Source organism: Mustelus asterias, chromosome 25, assembly GCF_964213995.1.
Source record: "Mustelus asterias chromosome 25, sMusAst1.hap1.1, whole genome shotgun sequence".
In the NCBI taxonomy this organism is placed as follows: domain Eukaryota; kingdom Metazoa; phylum Chordata; class Chondrichthyes; order Carcharhiniformes; family Triakidae; genus Mustelus; species Mustelus asterias.
The window spans coordinates 12,904,124-12,924,237 of NC_135825.1; the positions used below are offsets into that span (position 1 = coordinate 12,904,124).

Here is a 20,114-nt window from a genome sequence, read left to right on the forward strand (position 1 = left end):
CGGGTGTTCCGTTTTCCTCCCACAGACCGAAAGATGTGCTGGTTAGGTGCATTGGCTTTCTAGTTTAATAATATCCTTTCAATAATAGGGTGACCAGAATTGCACACAGTATTCCAAATGTGGCCTTACCAATGTTTTGGTATGACTCCCCCATTCCCCAACCAACCTCCACCTTAAACAAATCTATCAGCAAAATCCAGCTTGTTGTTACCACTCGATACCAGGAGGGTGATCCAGTCTGGAAAGTGCCTGCCTGGTTCAGCGAAGACAGATAAACTGCCTGTCTGAAGGTTTCTGCATTAAGTTAACTGTAAGACTTTAGAAGTGGCCTCTCTTATTAGCAAGCTTGCTGTGAGATGTTACCCTGGCCTTCTTGTGACATGTTAAAACCGACCTTCCTGTGATATGTTAAAAATGGCCTTCCTGTCACATGTTAAAACCGACCTTCCTGTGACGTGTTAAAACTGGCCTCTCTGCTTCTGCGGGAGTTGGCAATTATACCCTGGCTATCTTTGATTCTGCTCACTGTTTTCTGAACTGTCTGCCTCTCCCACATTCCTTGACCCTCGAAAATTAGGATCTGTATGCCACCCCTGATGCTACAGATATCTCGCGAAACCACTTCCTGATAACAGGGCCATTTACGTCTGAACTTATCTAGATGGTTGCTAGGGAACACATCTCATCAGCCCATTTGAATGTGGGTTCCTGCTGTTGCCAGGCAGATTCTTCCTATTTTGCGAAGGGCACTGCCCCCGACCACCCAGGAGGCTTCAATGGTCTCCACTCCCACTGCCGAGGCAATCACATCTGGTACCTGTTGCTGGGGAACCGTACGTGATCCTCGCAAGTAAGGACCTCGACTGCTGGCAAGGTAAGGGCAAGTGAACCCAGACAATAGCGTGTGGTACTCACTAATTACTCAAGCACTCTCAAAGATTCCTCTCACGCCGCCCTCCCCCCTCCTCAACCCCCCATCCAGACACCACTCCCCCACTCCTGGATTGCACCAGTCTTCTTTCCTCATAAGGGCCATGGGCCCAGTGCAGGAAGGTGGGATTACAAAGTGAACCTGGGTGTCCTCGGGCTGGCATGGACAAGATGGGCCAAATGACCTACTTCTGAGCTGTAATTTTTCGATGGTTCTGTCCTACCCCTGTTTCCCACTTCCTCCTCCCTCTACCCCCCCTCTCCTCCACCCCACTCTTCTGCTCTCCTCTCGCCATCCCCCACTCTACGCCCAGGGCCACCGAGACTCACTCCTCCAATCCTGAATACAGCATAATAGTAATGCATACATTAATAAAATGAACTAAGAACTAATGGGGATCTGATGGTGGTTTTGAACACCTGGACTGATAGCTTTTTTGGACTAAATAAAAATAAATAAATTCAGGTTTTATTTAATTCATTTCCTTGTGTTTTGATGCAGGTTTTCTGAGCGAATTCGATGCCTTTGATCACATTTGATGTCAAATGACAGTTGATCATTTTTAGCTCAAAAATAATGTCAACATTTTCTTGTAGCTTTTGATCTCAATGGGTGAGATTTCAACATTCTAGAATTTACCAGTGACCAGAATCTGAACTGGACTAGCCATGTAAACACTGTGGCTACTGGAGTAGGTCAAAGGCTAGGAATCCTGAGGCGAGTAACCCACCACCTGACTTTTCAAGGCTGACCATAGAACCACAGAAATGATACAGCACAGAAGGGGGCCATTCAGCCCATCTTGTCCATGCTGAGCCAAAGACACTCAAGTGCCCTTTCTAATCCCATATTCATGCACACGGCCCATAGCCTGTAGCTTACAGGACTTAAGGTGCAGATCTGCCTCCACCACCAACTCAGGCACTGAATTCCATACCCACCATTGAGTGGGTATGGAAGTCAGGAAAGAGATGGAATACTCTCCATTTGTTTGGATGTGTGTAGCACCAACACTTAAGAAGCTCAACACTGTCCAGGACAAAACAGCCCACTTGATTGCTATCCCTTCCACAAAAAAACTCAATCCCTCCCCCATCAATGAACAGTGACAGTGTACCATCTACAAGATGCACTGCATGAACTTACCAAGACTCCTTAGGCAGCACCTTCCAAACCCACGACCACCACCATCTAGAAGGACAAGAGTAACAAAAACCTGGGAACACCTTTCACCTGGAGGCTCCCCTCCAAGCCACTCAGCATCCTAATTTGGAAATGTATTGCTGTTCCTTTACTATCGCTGTGTCAAAGTCCTGGAATTCTCACCCTAACAGCACAGTGGGTATACTTTGCAATGAAGATTCAAACTCTATTTGACCTACAAGTAACAAACTCATGTTGCTTGTAAGTCTTTCATGTTCATCCAAAACTAGACCCAGTTCCTGTAGAACAGGCCTGGAGTTGGATACCATCCATCAACTTTGAAAATTCACCCAGACATGCTGAGCAATTTCATTGCAGCTGCAGAAAATAGAAATGGTTTTTATTAACCTTAGACCCAGACACCTCTGAAATTTTAAATGAAGTGTTTAGAATGAGCAAGAATTGAATACAGGAGCGTTTAACAATTACACTGCATTTTATGACTATAATCCTTTTCGTACTTTAAAAACAGAAAATATTGTTGACATTTTCAATGTTTGGTTAATTTATCATGTTTTGGGCAATGAAAAATGTTCAGTTTTTCACCATTTTGAACTTTTCAAAACTCTTTTTCTCATTTATCAACAGGTAGATGGGAACCAATCCTATCAGAGGTCAGTGGTGTTGTGGGAAATGCCGCCATTATACCGTGTCTGTTCACGGAGAAGGAGAGACTCTATCAGAAATTCTTGTGTAAAGCAACCTCTGTAAATAAATGTATTATTATTGCCAGCTCTAATGGAGTTCCAGAGAATCGGAATAACGGGAACGTTTCAATCACTATTGATAATTCTTATAATTTTATCGTTACCATGAATAACATAGACAAAGGCAATGAAGGAGAGTATTGGTGTGGAGCAGAAAAAATCAATGACATAAAGATCGTAGCGATCAGAAACTTGACAATTACTGAAGGTAAGGATCAATATAAAATTATTATAATTCAATCAGTATTGTATAAAACTCACAAAACAATAACAGAGGCTGGCATGGTGGTGCAGTGGTTTGCACTGCTGCCTCACAGCACCAGGGACCCGGGTTCCATTCCAGCCTCGGGTCACTGTCTGTGTGGAGTTTGCACATTCTCCCAGTGTCTGTGTGGGTTTCCTCCGGGTGCTCCGGTTTCCTCCCACACTCCAAAGATGTGCGGGTTAGGTTGATTGGCCATGCTAAATTGACCCAAGCGTCAGGGGCATTACCAGGGTTAATATAGGTTACGGGAATAGGGCCTCGGTGGGATTGTAGTCAGTACAGACTCGATGGGCCAAATGGCCTCCTTCTGTCCTGTAGGGATTCTATGATTCTTTGAACAATTGGTCAATGCTGTTGTTCATGTTTTACACAAGGCTATCACCCTATTTCATCTCAATCTTGCAGCATATCCTTCTATTCTTTTCCCCCTCAGTAAGTTCCTCTCGATTCACCCGAAAAGTATCGACAATATTTGGCACAACTGCACCTTATGGTGCAGGTAAACACAGAAACATAGGAAATGGGAGCAAGAGTATTCCTTCAGAATATCTCAGATTCACTAACCAAAAACCAGCAAAGTGCATAAGCTGGACATTTTTAAGACGTTCTGTGCACCAATTTTAACCGAGTAAGTGTTTTTTTAAACTTACCTGGACAATTCTGCCTCGGCACTGTGTTCGCCGTCATGTAGCTCTCGACTAGTTACTGGCTTCACTGCTTCATATTCCACTCTCTCCGCCACTCCAAGTGACCCTTACACCAGCCGACCCAGAGAGACATGAACCACCCGTGGCCTGAACCACCCGACCGCATTCCAGCAAGGTCTGAAATCCAGCAGGACTGGATTTGAGCGATTCCACCCAATTCCACATTGAACAAGTTCCACCTTCTAACAACTCTCTGGGTAAGGAGATTAGAAACTTTCACTGATACTAATAGTAACCGTCAATAATAAAAATATATTGAAAGTTCATAGAATCGCTACAATGCAGATGGAGGCCATTCAGCCCACACTCACAACAATCCCACCCAGACCCTATCCTCGTAACCCCACACATTTACCCTGCTAATTCCCCAACACCAAGGGGTAATTTAGCATGACCAATCAACCTTAACCTACACATCTTTGTTGTGTAGGAGGAAACCAGAGCACTCAGAGGAAACCCACGCAGACACGGGGAGAATGTGCAAACTCCACACAGACAGTGACACAAGCCAGGAATCGAATCCGGGTCCCTAGCACTGTGAGGCAGCAGTGCTAACCACCATGCCACTGTGCTGCACCTCACAGATTATTGTCCATCCGACACTATTAGCCCCCTGTGAAGCCCCCTCAGAATCTACCTTCTCCTCAGCCTTTTCACAAGATTATATACGTTAGTTAATTTTATTGTTACCAAGAGGAAAGGAAATGAAGGAGTGTTCTGGTGTGGAACAGCAAAAATAAATGGTGTAAACCTTGTAAAGATAAGAGAATCGGACAGTTGCTGACGGTAAGATTCTATGTAAGATTATTATAATTCAGTCGGTATTGAATCGAACTCGGAACGGAAACTTGGCCAATACCAGTGCTTGTGCTTCACATGAGGCCCATTCTAGTCACCCCTTATCTCACACTTTTAGCATCCCCTTTGGTTCATTTCCGTCTATATGCCTTTATCTCGCTCCCCATTAAAAGCATCTATGACTTTTGCCACAACTTCTGCTTACGGTAGCAAGTTTCACATTTCGCAGGTTCCACATTCTAACAATTCTGAGTTAAGAATTTTCTTCCTGAATTCCTCATCGGTTATTTTAGTAACCATTTTAGATTTTGGTTCTGTCATAATCATAGAATCACTGAATCCCTGCAGTGCAGAAGGAGGCCATTTGGCCCATCGAGTCTGCACCAAACACAATCCCACCCAGGCCCTATTCCCGTCACCCCTCTTTTTTATCCTGTTAACTCCCCTGACACTAATTTAGCACGGCCAATCAACCTAACCCGCACATCTTTGGACTGTGGAAGGAAACCGGAGCGCCCGGAGGAAACCCATGCAGACACGGGGAGAATGTGCAAACACCACACAAACAGTGACTCGAGGCCGGGATTGAACCCGGGTACTTGGCGCTGTGAGGCAGCAGTGCTAACCACTGTGCCGTGCCACCCCAGTGCATAAGTGGAAACATCTCATGTCTTATGATTTTTTTCCCCACCATGCATGGGATGTTGGTGCCTCTGAGGAGGCCAGCTCTAATTAAATTTGATTTGATTTGATTTATCATTGTCACATGTATTACTATACAATGAAAAGCATTGCTTCCTGCATGCTATACAGACAAGGCATACCATTCAGAGATCAGGAAAGGAGAGAGTGCAGAATGTAGTGTTACATTCATAGCTAGGGTGTAGAGAAAGATCAGCTGAGTGCAAGGTGGGCCCATTGTAGAGTCTGGTGGCAGCAGGGGAGCAGCTGTTCTTGAGTCGGTTGGTACATGTCCTCCGACTTTTGTATCTTTTTCCGACAGAAGAAGGTGGAAGAGAGTATGTCTAGGGTGCGTGGGGTTCTTGAAAGCTGGCTGCATTTCCGAGGCAGCAGGAGGTGTAGACAGACTCAACGGATGGGAGGCTGATGGACTGGGCTTCATTCATGACCCTTTGTCGTTTTTTACGGTCTTGGGTAGAGCAGGAGCCATACCAAGCTGTGATACAACCAGAAAGAATGCTTTCTGTGGTGCATCTGTAAAAGTTGGCGAGAGTCGTAGTGGACATGCCAAATTTCCTTAGTCTTCTGAGAAAGTAGAGGCTTTGGGGGGCTTTCTGAACTATAGTGTTGGCATGGGCAGACCAGGACAGGTTGTTGGTGATCTGGATACCTAAAAGCTTGAAGCTCTCGACCATTTCTACTTCGTCCCCATTGATGTAGACAGGGGCATGTCCTCTACTACGCTTCCTGAAGTCAATGACTCTCTCCTTCATTTTGTTGACATTGAGGGAGAGATTGTTGTTGCCGCACCAGTTCACCAGATTCTCTATCTCTTTCCTGTACTCCGTCTCATCATTATTTGAGATCCGACCCATTGGTGGTGATGCCATCAGCAAACTTGAAAATTGAGTTGGAGTGGAATTTGTCCACACAGTCATAGGTGTATAAGGAGTATAATAGGGGGTTAAGAACACAGCCTTGTTGGGCACCGGTGTTGAGGATGATCGTGGAGGAGGTGTTGTTGCCTATCCTTACTGATTGCGATCTGTGGGTTAGGAAGTTCAGGATCCAGTCGCAAATGTGAACATTTGGTGGCAGGTCACTGCTGCAATCCATGTAGTGTTGGTGCTGTTTGGGAGAGAATCCCAGGATCCGAATCCAGTGAGAGTGAGATAACAACGATGCATTCCTGAACCTGGGTAGAATATTACACATACTTATTTGGTCAGGCAGCACGGTGGCACAGTGGTCAGCACTGCTGCCTCACAGCGCCAGGGACCTGGGTTCAATTCTGGCCTTGGGTCAGTGCCGGTGTGGAGTTTGCACATTCTCCCCATGTCTATGTGGGTTTCCCCCGGGGGGTTCGGTTTCCTCCCACAGTCCAAAGGTGTACAGCAAAGGTTGATTGGCCATGCTAAATTGCCCCTTAGTGTCAGAGGAATTAGCATGGTAAAAACATGGGGTTATGGGGATAGGGCCTGGGTGGGATTGTGGTCGGTGCAGACTCAATGGGCCGAATGGCCTCTTGCTTCACTGTTGGGAATCTATGACTCTAATCCATCTATGAGCTTTCGTGAAATCATTGCTTGCGGTAGTACATAGAATTCAGTAAATGGAGATGAATTGGCATCTTAATCTGGACATAAAAACATTTGCAAGTCATCACTTCGATTTCGAATGAGCAACAAGTGAGGCCACGATTATTTCTCTTTGTTTCAGCCTCACTTTATGATGAAAGAAGATAACCTCATTCTGTGTTATGGGGCAGAAACATGTATTGAAGAAGCTCTGTGGCAAATCCATCCTCATTTTGAGTTTGACCACATTGGACAGTGAGGCATCAAGTAATCTTTCCCTGCACAAGGGAAGAAAAGATTAAGGGTGCAGTCACGGCTCGGCGCTTTGGATGGATTCTTACCAGTGCCATTAGCATTGCCAACTTTGAATCGGGTGGCACAGTGGCACAATGGATAGCACTGCTACCTCACAGCACCAGGGACCCAGGTTCAATTCCAGCTTTGGGTATCTGCCTGTGTGGAGTCTGCACGTTCTCCCCATATCTGCGTGGGTTTCCTCCGGGTGCTCCGGTTTCCACCCACAGTCCAAAGATGTGCTGGTTAGGTGGATTAACCATGATAAATTGACCCTTAGTGTTCAGGAATTTGTAGGTTTAGTGAATTGGCCATGGTAAATTTACAGGGTTACGGGAATAGGACGGTGGGGAGGGGGGGGGGGTGGAATGGCCTCCTTCTGCACTGTAGGAAGTTTATAGAAATATACTTCTCCAACCATGCTCCAACCATCAGTCACTCAACACATGCATCTCGTGACATACCACCTTCCTACGCTAATTGGAAAACAAAAAGGCTCATTTTTTGAGTGGATGATGCATGATTGTCAATGAAATAGCATTTCCACTGCACCCCTCTGTCACCCCCACCTTTTTCAATATTTTTACAACCAGTAAAGAGAAGTGTTCGAAGAAAATGACCAAAGAAAATCTTTTTTAATGTCCGGATGATTTTTCTCCAGTGTCCTGGAGATTCCAGATCAATCCAGGAGGGTTGGTGACCCTAACTCCCTGGAGGTGATGTTACAGGTGGAGGCAAGGGGAATTTCAGACAGTTGAGTGTTGGGACAGTTCTCCACTGTTGTCCCACCTCTGGGCCAGTATCCCATGGGCAGACTACCATGGGAACTGTCAGCCTACTCCCTGGAGACAGGCAGTCAACAAAGCCAATTAAGGGTCTACTCAGCAGCCATTTTCAGCAGTCACTGGAATTTTCCTGGTATCAAGCCCCAACCTCCACTGTTCCTCCCCCCCCCAACCACCCATCCCTTCCCATCCCCCGCACCCCACTCCTCCTACTGGGGCCAGAGCCAGCTCTTTGAAGACAACCTCCCAGCAGGTGGAAGGCCATTGGACCCTCTTCTCAATCCCCCTATTCATGGAGCCACACAAACTAAAGAGCCACAACCACAATAACTCCTGCCAGGGAGATCCCCCTTCAATCTGATAGCCCAAATGGATGTGGGCCTTCTTCAATTGCAAATTCTCGACAGGCCTCTGAGGTCACCTCCATTTTGATAAAACCCTCTCAGTCCTCTAGCTGCCTGTTTGACCATAAACTAAATCTATCTCTTCCTCTGCTCCCCTTGCACAAGATTATGCGACAATTCAAGACAAGGAAATCCGTTCAACCAACGTCCATCCGTCCATCCATCCATCCATCCATCCATCCATGTCTATTCATCCATCCAGCCAAATCTATTCATCCAAGTCTATTCATCCATCCATATATATCCATCCATATCTATCCATCCATCCAGAATTTGACCAGTTGGCTCAAGGAAACTGAAAGGGCGGCACGGTAGTACAGTGGTTAGCACTGCTGCTTCACAGCTCCAGGGACCCGGGTTCGATTCCCGGCTTGGGTCACTGTCTGTGTGGAATTTGCACATTCTCCCCGTGTCTGCGTGGGTTTCCTCCGGGTGTTCCGGTTTCCTCCCACAGTCCAAAGATGTGCGGGTTAGGTTGATTGGCCGTGTTAAAATTGCCCCTTAGTGTCCTGAGATGCGGAGGTTAGAGGGATTAGCGGGTAAATGTGTGGGGATACGGGGGTAGGGCCTGGGTGGGATTGTGGTCGGTGCAGACTCGATGGGTCAAATGGCCTCTTTCTGCACTGTAGGGTTTCTATGAATCTATGAAAGAGCCAGTGATCAGAACAACTCTCTGGGTAAAGAGTTTAGAAACTTTCACTGATATTAATAACAACCACTAATAATAAAACGACATTGAAAGTTTATGCTATACTTCACAGAATATTGTCTTTCCAACACTATTAGCCCCTTGTGAAACCCCCTCAGAAAACCAGCCTCCCACCCATTGACTCTGTCTACACTTCCCGCTGCTTCGGAAAAGCAGCCAGAGTTATCAAGGACCCCACGCACTCCGGGCATTCTCTCTTCCACCTTCTTCCATCGGGAAAAAGATACAAAAGTCTGAGGTCACATACCAGCCGAATCAAGAACAGCTTCTTCCCTGCTGCCATCAGACTTTTGAATGGACCTACTTCGTATTACGATGATCTTTCTCTACACCTGAGCAATGGTTGTAACACTACATTCTACACTCTCTCCTTCCTGTCACCATGTTAGGGATGCTTAGTCGGTCCAGCGCGCAAGAACCAATACTTTTCACTGCATGCTAATACATGTGACAATAATAAATCAAATCAAAAACTTCTCCTCAGCTCACTTTTCAATATGTTAGTTAAGGACACAGAATCCATTCAAAAAAATCGCTCTTCATTCATCCTGTATTTGACCAATTGATGTAAGGAAACTTAACCAGCCAGTGTTCAGAATGAATTAAACCCCTGCCCCCACCACCAACCTGCCTTTCCCCCACTCACAACACCCAGGCTCACTTTCTATAAGTACTGTCTACTGAAGAGAATTGTGGTGGTTATCAGTTCTTCATTGAATTATTCATTCATGTTCATTTGCTACAGTAGGAAATTCAGAAGTTTCCAACAATACCTCAAGGTAAGATTTGAATTTGCATCTTATAAATAACAATTGTTGAGCCATTCTGAATGAAGCCACAGTTGATAGATAATCCAGCTTCCCTCACAAGTCATGGTGAGCAATGCAATGTCTTTATATTACCACAGACCAGATAGCGGCAATCTTGGTGCCATATTTTTCCTCAGGATTCTTCCATTGATTGCCTTCCCATTTAAGACACACAACATCGAAGTCAGGAAGTAAAGTTCTTGCATGTCCTGCCAATAATCATTCAGTACAATAATATGTGAGGATCGCATTGCAACTTTCTGCTGATTCCTTCCACCATGGAACACCCGTCACCTCAGCCCGGTGTTTCATTCATTCCCGGGATGTGGGCGCTGCTGACAGAGCCTGCATTTATTCCCAATCCCTCATTGCCCTTGAGAAAGAGTTGGTAAGTTGCCAACTTTCAACCCCTGCTGTCCATGTGATGTCGGTGCACCCACAGTGTTATTCAGTGGAGAGGGTTTCGACCCAGAAAAGGTGAGGAAACCATGATACACTTCCAATTCAAGTTAGCGTGGGAGTTAAAAGGGGAATTACAGGTGGCGCTGTCATGCCTGCTGCCCTTGTCTCTGTAAATGGCGATGGTCACAGGTTTGGAAGGTCATGTTGAAGAAGCCTCAGAAAATTGCTGCAAAGTATCGTCAACAACGAGATGTAATCTCACCAGAACATTGCTCAGCTCTCAGCTCAGGAGTAAGTAAATGAATTCCTCAAGTTGGTTCAATCTGTTGGAGATATTTTCCCTGTGCACACACAGCCCAATAACTCCGCAATGTGATTACACGTTGTAAATCAGCCCACAGCTTGTACAAACTGTCTGTGCTTTCAATATGATGTTGCACACATTTTGGGAAGTTGAATGTGGTCATAGAATCCCTACAACGCAGAAGTGTCCATTCGGCCCATCAAATCAGCACTGACTCTCTGCCAGGCCCTCTGCTCTGCCCTATCCCCATAAACCCACTCATCTACCATAGCCAATCCGTCTAACCTACACACCTTTGGACACTAAGGGGCAAATATAGTATGGCCAATCCACATAACCTGCATATCTTTGGACTGTGGGAAGAAACCGGAGCATCCGGAGGAAGCCCACACAGACACAGGGAGAACGGGCAAACTCCACACAGACAGTGATCCAAGCCGGGAATTGAACCCGGGTCCTTGGAGCTGTGAGGCAGCAGTGCGAACCACTGTGCCACCGTGTTTATCACACAAGTTTATCACATAAACTTTGGGATAAGTTATCTTGTATTAATTATAGCTCCTTGTTTTGTCAGAGACGTTCTGTTGGAGATATGGGCGATATTCCGCTGGCTGCTCTTCAGTGCTCTGGTTGCTTGCACTGTTTCAGTCACGTGCTATGCACATTGTGCAAAAGACCCAGGTATAATATTTTAAATCTGTTTCCTCTCATATTTATAGATATTTAACTTCAACCTAAAAGCTGAGGCACTTTGAAAGTTGCTGAAAAAACACAGCAAAAAAATCTACAAGAAAATGACTCCTCCTCGAGAAATCTAACCGAATGAACCATTGTCACCAGGCCAGTGTTAGAATAAGAACTGCTGGAGTGAATTTTAGGTTTGTTAATAGAAAGGATAAAATGTCAGTTCATCTGCAGTTTTTGGTTTACACATGGGAGTCCAAGATGGGAAAATTCCAAGTAGGCAGTGGATACAAAGCACTCAGTTTCATTCAATGTTTATTTAAAATGCACGCTTGTGGACAAAGGTGGCCATAAGACCATAAGAAACAGGAACAGGAGAAGGCTGTTCGGCCCCTCAAGCCTGCTCCACCAATCAAAAGGATCATGGCTGATCCCAACATTCCTCATGTCCACTTTCCTGCCCTTTCCCGTAATTCCCGTAATTCCTTTACTGATCAAAAATCTATCTATTTCGGTCTTAAATATACACAAGGACTCTGCCCCCACAGCTCTCTGTGGCAAGGAGTTCCAAAGACTCACAGCCCTCTGAGAGAAGAAATTCCTCCTCATCTCAGTCTTAAGTTGGTGCCCCTTTATTCTGAGACCGTGCCCTCTGGCCCTAGACTCTCCCATGATGGGAAGCATTCTCTCAGCATTTACCCTGTCAAGCCCCTTAAGAATCCAAGATGACTCAATGGCCTGGAACATGGATAAAAGAACACCAGCAGTGTTCCCGGATCAGAAACAGTTGGCGGACTTTTCCCGTCCGGCCCGCCGTGGGAATCGGAGCAGGTGGGGGGCGGACCATGCAAATGGCCATTGACTTCTAGTGAGATTTTCCAGTCTTGGGGCGAGCGCGGCCGGAAAATCCCACCCAGTATATTGCATTGTAGAACCTGGAACCCCAAGATGGGCGCCAGAGCTTTGGGCACCGCACGCAAAATAGAAAGCTCCCCCTACCTCAGGAAACTTGAACAATATCACTGTTTGAGATTATGGCAAACACGCTTCAGCACTTATGTGAGGATATACCCAACCATTCCTTCACCTATTTTTTTGCCAGTGTCTCTCAAAGTATTTCACTTCATCCATTTTCAACAGTCTAGTTGCTTAAATTAATTTCTCCTTCAGCTCCCCAGGTGAGCAAATGATGGGTTATGTGGAAACCTCAACCACAGAACATAAATGGATCAGAGTTTGATTCGAAGATTGCTCGGAAGATTGACTAATTCCTACACGAATGTCCAGAATATTCCCACTTGCTTTTGGAAGTTACTTTGCAATATTGCAGTATTTTATACTTTATGACAATCTGAAATGCTTTGTACCGCCTCCAGAAATTGTGTGCAAACTCCTTTTATTCTAATAAAAAATAGATAAACTTTCTTGATATTTTTATTTTAAGGAGTCAAGTTGTTTTTTGCCATGGTCACAAATGTCTAAGTTTTAAAGTTTATTTATTAGTGTCGCAAGTAGGCTTACACTAACAATGCAATGAAGTTACTGTGGAAATCCCCTCGTCGCCACACTCCAGCGCCTGTTCGGGTACACTGAGGGAGAATTTAGCACGGCCAATGCACCTAACTAGCACATCCTTCGGATTGTGGGGGGAAACCGGAGCACCGAGGAAACCCACGCTGACTCTGGAAGAACATGCAGACTCCGCACAGACAATGACCCAAACCGGGGATCGAATTCAGGTCCCTGGCACTGTGAGGTAGCAGCATTAACCACTGCGCCACCGTGCAAATGATAGGATTCATGCTGATAATTGTCCCCAGTTTGCATTAATCAGCACAAACTGGTTAAAAAGATGTCATAGTTTGATTTTGAAATAATACAATGAAATTGGAGGAAAATGGAAAGACAAGGGGAAGTGGCTTTGAGCGCATGTGGAGAGTTTAATCCCCTTAAAGTCACAGAAGACCAGGATCCCAATACCAAAAAATCCCAATAACAAAAATTTATTCACATATGGACTTGGAGTTTTGGCCACCTGGAACTGGATTCACCAACCTCGCTTGCAGCTGGGATTTTCCAGACCCGCTGAGGGCCAATTTCTCCGTTCTTGCTGACATCGGCCACGGGGCATGAACGGATGGAGAATTCTTGCCCTGGGTCTTTAAAGGCAAAGATAACACTGCCTCACCTGCTGCAGCTGGCATCTTTCCTGGCGTTTTCTGAAGACTGAGGACGGGATTTTCCGGCCATTCTTGTCAGCGGGATTTTCCGGTCCCGCTGCAGTGAACAGAGATTTGGCTGAGCACCAAATTCTCCATCCTCGCTTGCAGCGGCAGTGGGGCGTGAACGACCGGTAAGATCGTGCCCTGAATCTTTGAATAAAAGGGGGCAGCACAAAAACTGGTCTTCCTCACCACGTGGTTATTTATCGCCACCTTCCAAATATAGTCTTGTGTTTTCTTTGATGAGCTACAAGCTCTTGTTTGATAGAATCATAGAATCCCTACAGTGCAGAAAGAGGCCATTCGGCCCATCGGGTCTGCACTGATCACAATCCCACTGTTGTAGCGCAATATCAGAAATTGTATCTTGTATATTAATTGTAAATTGTATAATGTACATGTCCATTCATATTTTATTTAATTTCAGTATAACACATGCAGGGCTACATAGAGCAAGCCCAGAGAGCCAGGCCTCACCAGAGGGAAGGAAAGGGTTAATGCAGACAGCTCGAGGCCTGCTCTCCCAACAGGTAACAATTAACGTGTGCCATCAAATTCTGATGTGCAGGAGATCATTCAAATTATCACAACAATGGGAGAACTGACATTAAGACAGCCAGACTCCATATAGTCCAGGGACGGCATCGTCTTCTGTAAAACACGATCATCTAGCAGAGGGGGGGAACGATTCAGTGCAAATTGGTTGAGCAAATACAGTGCTTTCACATTATAATCGGGTAATCGGAACCGACAAAGAACTGATTAACGAAGTTGTACTTAACAATGCAGTCTGCATAACAAGATTAGAAGAACCATCTTGTATCCAACTCAAGGAATTAATATGTTAATGCAAACCTTTGTGACTTGAAAAAGCATATTAACCTGAACCAACCTATAAGGCCAGAGAAAGACTGGCAGGAAACCTGAGATTTCAGGCCGGAGTCCAGCTCTCCCTCATGCATGTGGAATAAAAACATTTCTTGAAGTTCAACACAGCCTCCAAGGCTCAACTCGCTTTATTTCCCTCCTACATCACCCAGGCCCTATCCCTATCACACCCACTTATTTACCCTGCTCACTCCCTGACACTGAGGGGCGATTTAGCATGGCCAATCTACCTGACCTGTCTGTCATTGGACTGTGGGAAGAAACCAGAGCACCCGGAGGAAACCCACGCAGACACAGGGAGAATGTGCAAACTCTACACAGACAGTGACCCAAGCCGGCATTGAACCCGGGCACCTGGGAGACTCGAACAGAGGCAGTTTCTGGGGCTCCTCACTGGGCGTCACGGCCGCTGCGCATCTCCTGTAGCCGGAGTTTTGGTGCAGTCAGCTCCGCGCCGGAAATCGGGCAGTTGCATAATGTCTGCAGACCCTCATTTGAATATGTTTAAAATCAGCCTCTCACCCCCCCCTGCCAGGAGTATTTCACTCCAGCCGGGTTTAGCATCGTTCCCCACTTGAGGGGAGCCCGTGACCCGAGCCCGCTCGAGTGAAGAGGGGCCATCGAGGCCCCCCACAGGATCGGGTGCAGTGGGGGAGGTTCCCCCTGGGCATTGCCACCTAGGCAGTGCCAACCTGGCCCCCAGCAATGCCTGAGGGGCAAAGTGCCAATGCCCAGGGGGCTTCTTGGCCCTGCCCACTGGGCATAGGGCAGTGCCGAGTGGAGGGGCCTATTGGGGGTGGGGCCTGATGGGGGGGACCTCGGCGTGGGGGTTGCGATCTGTGAGGGTGTGGGGTCCTGTTGCCACTCTGCACTTTGGGCTGAGTGACAGAGGGAGGGAGGGAGGCCAGCGATCGGGGCTGGCCAGCGAGGTGGGAGGGGGCAGCCTGCTGGGTCTGTCAGGGCTGCAGGGAGGGAGTTACGACTGCGGGGAGGGGGTGTCGGGGCTGCGGGGTGGGGGGGAAACGGGATGGATCGGGAGATCGGGGTTGCCGGGGATGGGTGGAGGTGGGAGGGGGTGGTCGTTCAAGCTTGGTGCGAGCATGTTGGGGGGGCCGGAAATCGGGCCATGGGGGGGCGGGGGGGTCGCACGGTCAGCGATGCGGGGGTTGTGGGGCTGGCCAGCAATCGGGAGGCCGGCAGTGCGGGACTACAACAGATGCATCAATCTCTGCTCTGACCAATCAGCGTATGCACAGTGGCCCGCTCAGCGCTACGCTGCCGACCTCTCCAATGGGAATAGGCACCGCCCACTGATTTTCAGTGTGATTCATGCGAGTGCACTCTGCAATGCACAATGTGGGAGATTCATTTGGAAACCCCCGCTGAAAAATCCAGCAGGATTTGCTCCAGTTTTTACGTGAATTCAACAATTAAATATTTTTGGGGAGAATCACCCCCGACTCATCCCAAAGATTTCAGAGATGCAAACTGAAAGCAAAACAAATCATACGGTGTTGGTAAAAGTGCTCCCTGGAAAGTTCTTTAAGGTTCCCAAGAGAATTCCCAAGCGGGCAGACACAAATTGATGGAGACGCCTCACCCGATTGTAGCACCACAGAGGGTTCAGCAAAACCTGGCTGACGCCTGAGGGCAGTAATGTCCCAGGGAACATGGAATAGATTGGGGGAAAATCCCTCCCTGAGGTAAGTGGAGAAGGGGAGATGCCATACCCGAAGACAAACAGCACCTTGTGAAAACCACGGGGGAAATAAAAGTCTGTGTCGAATTATCCACAAACATATCACAGGGCAAAGTTCAAATTTCTAATCTCACTCAACCCAACAATGCACCTTCACAACCCACTGAGGACAACATGCAGGAGTTGAACTCAAATGTCTCACAAGGATTTAAAAATAATTAATTTCCCAACAACGCGCGACAAATAAGTGGCATATTTCTGGCGATGGAGGTGGTCTGCCATTGGCTGTTGGTGGGATCTTCCAGTCCCGCCAATGTCTGCAGTGTTTTGGATGCACCACACCTACTGCCCCCAGGATCGCACCGTGACTGGTCACCATGACAGGGCCGGAGGATCCCATTGGAGGAATGGCTGGAAAATTTATACATAGACCAGAAACAGAACAATGTAACTAAGGGGTTGTAGAAGCACCAATCAAAGGGTTAAACTAAGGCTTCCTACCTACAACAATTGGGGGCTCGTCCGGGATAATCTGTTTACGGTCCGGTTGAATGGCCACGACCGGGACACCGGAATAGATTATCGAACTTTAAATTGAATGGGTCAAAATGCAGTGGGAATCATCTGTGATAAGAGTGTGTGATGTTCTGACGTGAGTGAGATGGAGACTGTCTGAGTGATCGCCGGAGTTTGAAGGAAAAGCCTTCATGTGTAAGAGTTAGAAGGAAAGGCCTTCTAAGGTGAAGCCGGCTTAAAAAAATAGTATAAGCAGTGGTACGGAGGGATCTGATCAACCCTTACAGGTATCACCGGACTCCGATAAGAGCGACCTGGGAGGGGGAGAGCGAGAAGGGAGAATAAATCACTCCAGGTGGTGAGTATAAACTTATCAGTGTTATGGCGGGACAAAGACAGTGGGGACCCCCTGGGTCCCTAATAAATGAATTTATGATTAAGAGGGACAGACTCATAAAACAGATGATAAAAGGGGGATGGGATTTAGACCACCCACTAGACCAACAACGAAAATGGTTGGAAAAGGAAAAGAAAAACAAAACTAAGAAAATTGGAGTTCTCTTAATTCATCAATTGGCCGGATTAATTGAACAGGTTTCAGTCTCGGGTAAGAAATGGGCTGATATCAAAGAAAAAATTAAAATGTTAATCAACAAAGGGGTGAAAGAGCCTATGAATTTGCGGAGCGACTCTTTAGAGTATACCAAGAATGTTGGGGAGTACCCGAAACTGCCCGAACAGATAGAGCCTTTTTACAAGCATTTAAAGACGGGCTGTCGCCAGCTCACCAAAAAAATCCTTAAAATGGGAGTTCTCAATACCCAGACTTATGATGAATTAGTGGAATGGGCATCTGGAATTAGAGATGGACCAGATGAGAAACCATACCTACAAATAAAACAGGAAAACGTTGGTGCAAGCAGTAGAGAAGATAAATCAAAGGGTGCGTGCCATAATTGTAGGAAACTGGGTCACTTTGTCAGGCACTGTAGGGCTCCAAAGGGGGGTAGTGAAGTCTGCAAAATGGCAGATAATGAAGTAATGAGGGGATCTGCAGGTCCTCTCATTGACGTGTACTTATCAAAGAAAAAAGCATTAATAAAGAGGATGCAAAAGGATGGCTGGGATACGTCTCAGACCTTAGAGTAGCAGAAAACGTGGATATATAAAGAAAAGAGAAACGAGGCAGAGAAGATAGGAGTATTGTTAATGCATCAGTTAGCTGGACTAATTGAGCAAGATAGAAAAAAGATTAGAGAACTAGAATTCAGAATAAGAGAATTGGAGAAACAAAACCAAGTCTTCGAAGAAAAACAATAGAGAGGGGAAACTGTTCCTCTACCTCCTAATGAGTCCAGACAGGGACCAACCACTCCTCCAGAGGAGTAGGAAGTGCTAGAATACAACTCAGCACCAGTAACCCAGAGGGGAACTGGTGCACGGCCAAAAGCAAAATTATAAACCCGTCACCCAGTGTAAAACAGAGATTCAGAGAGTATTAGGGAATGCTCCCACTTATTGGAGCAGAATTACCACAATAAAACAATTAAGAGGGATCAATGAATGTGAGAATCAAAGGAAAGATAAAGAGGTATCTGGCTTGCCAATGTTGTTCCAAAATCCCGATACGAATGAACAGGAGTGGTGGAATTGATCCAGTGTAGATAATCACCAGACGGCACTATACTCAGTCCTGAAACACTTAGAAGAACAGGGACTAAAGGCGAGCCCCAGGAAGGCCCAAATAGGGAAAGCGCAGGTGTTATATTTGGGACACCTGATATCCCAGGGGACCAAAGAAATGCCATTGGACAGGAAAACAGCCATACAGCAAATGCCAAGACCAGTAACCGTCCGGGGGGTAAGGAAGGTTTTGGGGTTGTTTAATTACAGCCGCAACTTTATACCAGAATTCGCAAGGCTCGCCGAACCAATACAAAGGCTCGTAAAAGGGGGGAAACCCGCTCTAGAAGTTATAGAATGGGGATCAGAACAGGAAAGGGCATATAGTAAACTAAAAGTAGAACTAATGAAGGCTCCAGGACTTGGACTGCCTGACTCTCGTAAAGATTTTCACATCTATTGTAATAACGAGGGGGGGTTTTATTCGGCAGTAGTCACACAGGTCCATGGGGACAAACAGCGACCCGTGGGTTATTATTCCACAGTGGAGGGCCCCGTAGTAACCGGGTTACCCAGATGTATAGCCGCACTAGATTGCGCGGCATGGGCAGTAAAGGTCAGCGAGCCCATCATAATGACGGGGAATATTGTTTTACACACCAAACACACCTTGGTGGAAATGCTGAACACAGGAAAATTGCGGTCTGTCTCAAACATGAGAAGGGCGAAGTGGGAGGCAGTGCTTCTCCCACCCACTAAGTCCATCACCATTGTACAAGACATGGGAATGAACCCCGCAGAAGGAATGTTAGGTGAAGGGTCTCCCCACTCATGTGGGGACGTAGACGAAGAGGTAGAGGAGAGTAGAATAAAAGATGTGCCCCTGGAGGCACCAGATTTGGTCCTGTTTGTGGATGGATCACGGAAATATGCAGATGTAGGCCCATTACAGGACAGGATTAGACGGTATGTATTAGAGTTAAGCTCCCAATTGAAAGATATGCGGAAAACAGTATGGGACAAACAAATAGTGACGGATGAGCACAATAAACTAGAACAGACCCCGGAGGTACCCCCGACGGGCAGCAAGGTTATGGTAAAAACACGACCAGGAAAACCTGGATTTGCCCCCAAATGGAAAGGCCCCTATGAGGTCATTATCAGTGGAGACACCTGTGCCTGCATAGATATGCAAGGTAGGGGTGTCTGGAAGCATTGGACTCAGTTAAAGGAATACACCAATTACCGCAACAAAACAGTTAAAAAGGGAATAAAAGGTTAAAAGAAAACAAGCAGGCTATGAATCTCTCTCTTACTTAAGAGAGAGAGAGAGAGATGTAAGATGTAATTGCGATCGAGAACCTCATGTGGTGGAATGGGGTATAGCAGATCAATGCGAGTTTAATAAATTAATAAATTTTACGATAGGGGCATCGGACAGAGATTTGGGGAATGTGGGAATAATAGCATTAGATTACATCTGAAGAGTCGTAAGGAGAGTTAACCATCTAAGCACGCAGTAGATTCGATCTTGCATCTGCCTGTGTAAAGATAAATATTTTAGTAGGGATCATAGAAATCATAGAAACCCTACAGTGCAGAAGGAGGCCATTCGGCCCATCGAGTCTGCACCGACCACAATCCCACCCAGGCCCTACCCCCACATATTTACCCGCTAATCCCTCTAACCTACGCATCTTAGGGGCAATTTTATTTTTAACCTGGCCAATCAACCTAACCCGCACATCTTTGGACTGTGGGAGGAAACCGGAGCACCCGGAGGAAACCCACGCAGACACGAGGAGAATGTGCAAACTCCACACAGACAGTGACCCGAGCCAGGAATCGAACCCGGGACCCTGGAGCTGTGAAGCAGCAGTGCTAACCACTGTGCTACCGTGCCGCC

The 20,114-nt window shown here is 46.5% G+C and overlaps 1 protein-coding gene across 1 annotated transcript in view; it reads left to right on the forward strand.

Moving 5' to 3' along the window:
* The window catches only part of LOC144511801 (polymeric immunoglobulin receptor-like), a 103,214-nt gene that overhangs the window by 49,837 nt on the left and 33,263 nt on the right, over positions 1-20,114 (forward strand). Inside the window, exon 7 of the mRNA XM_078242137.1 lies at positions 2,723-3,049. Coding sequence (XP_078098263.1) covers positions 2,723-3,049 — 327 coding nt within the window. The remainder of the gene's footprint in view (positions 1-2,722; positions 3,050-20,114) is intronic.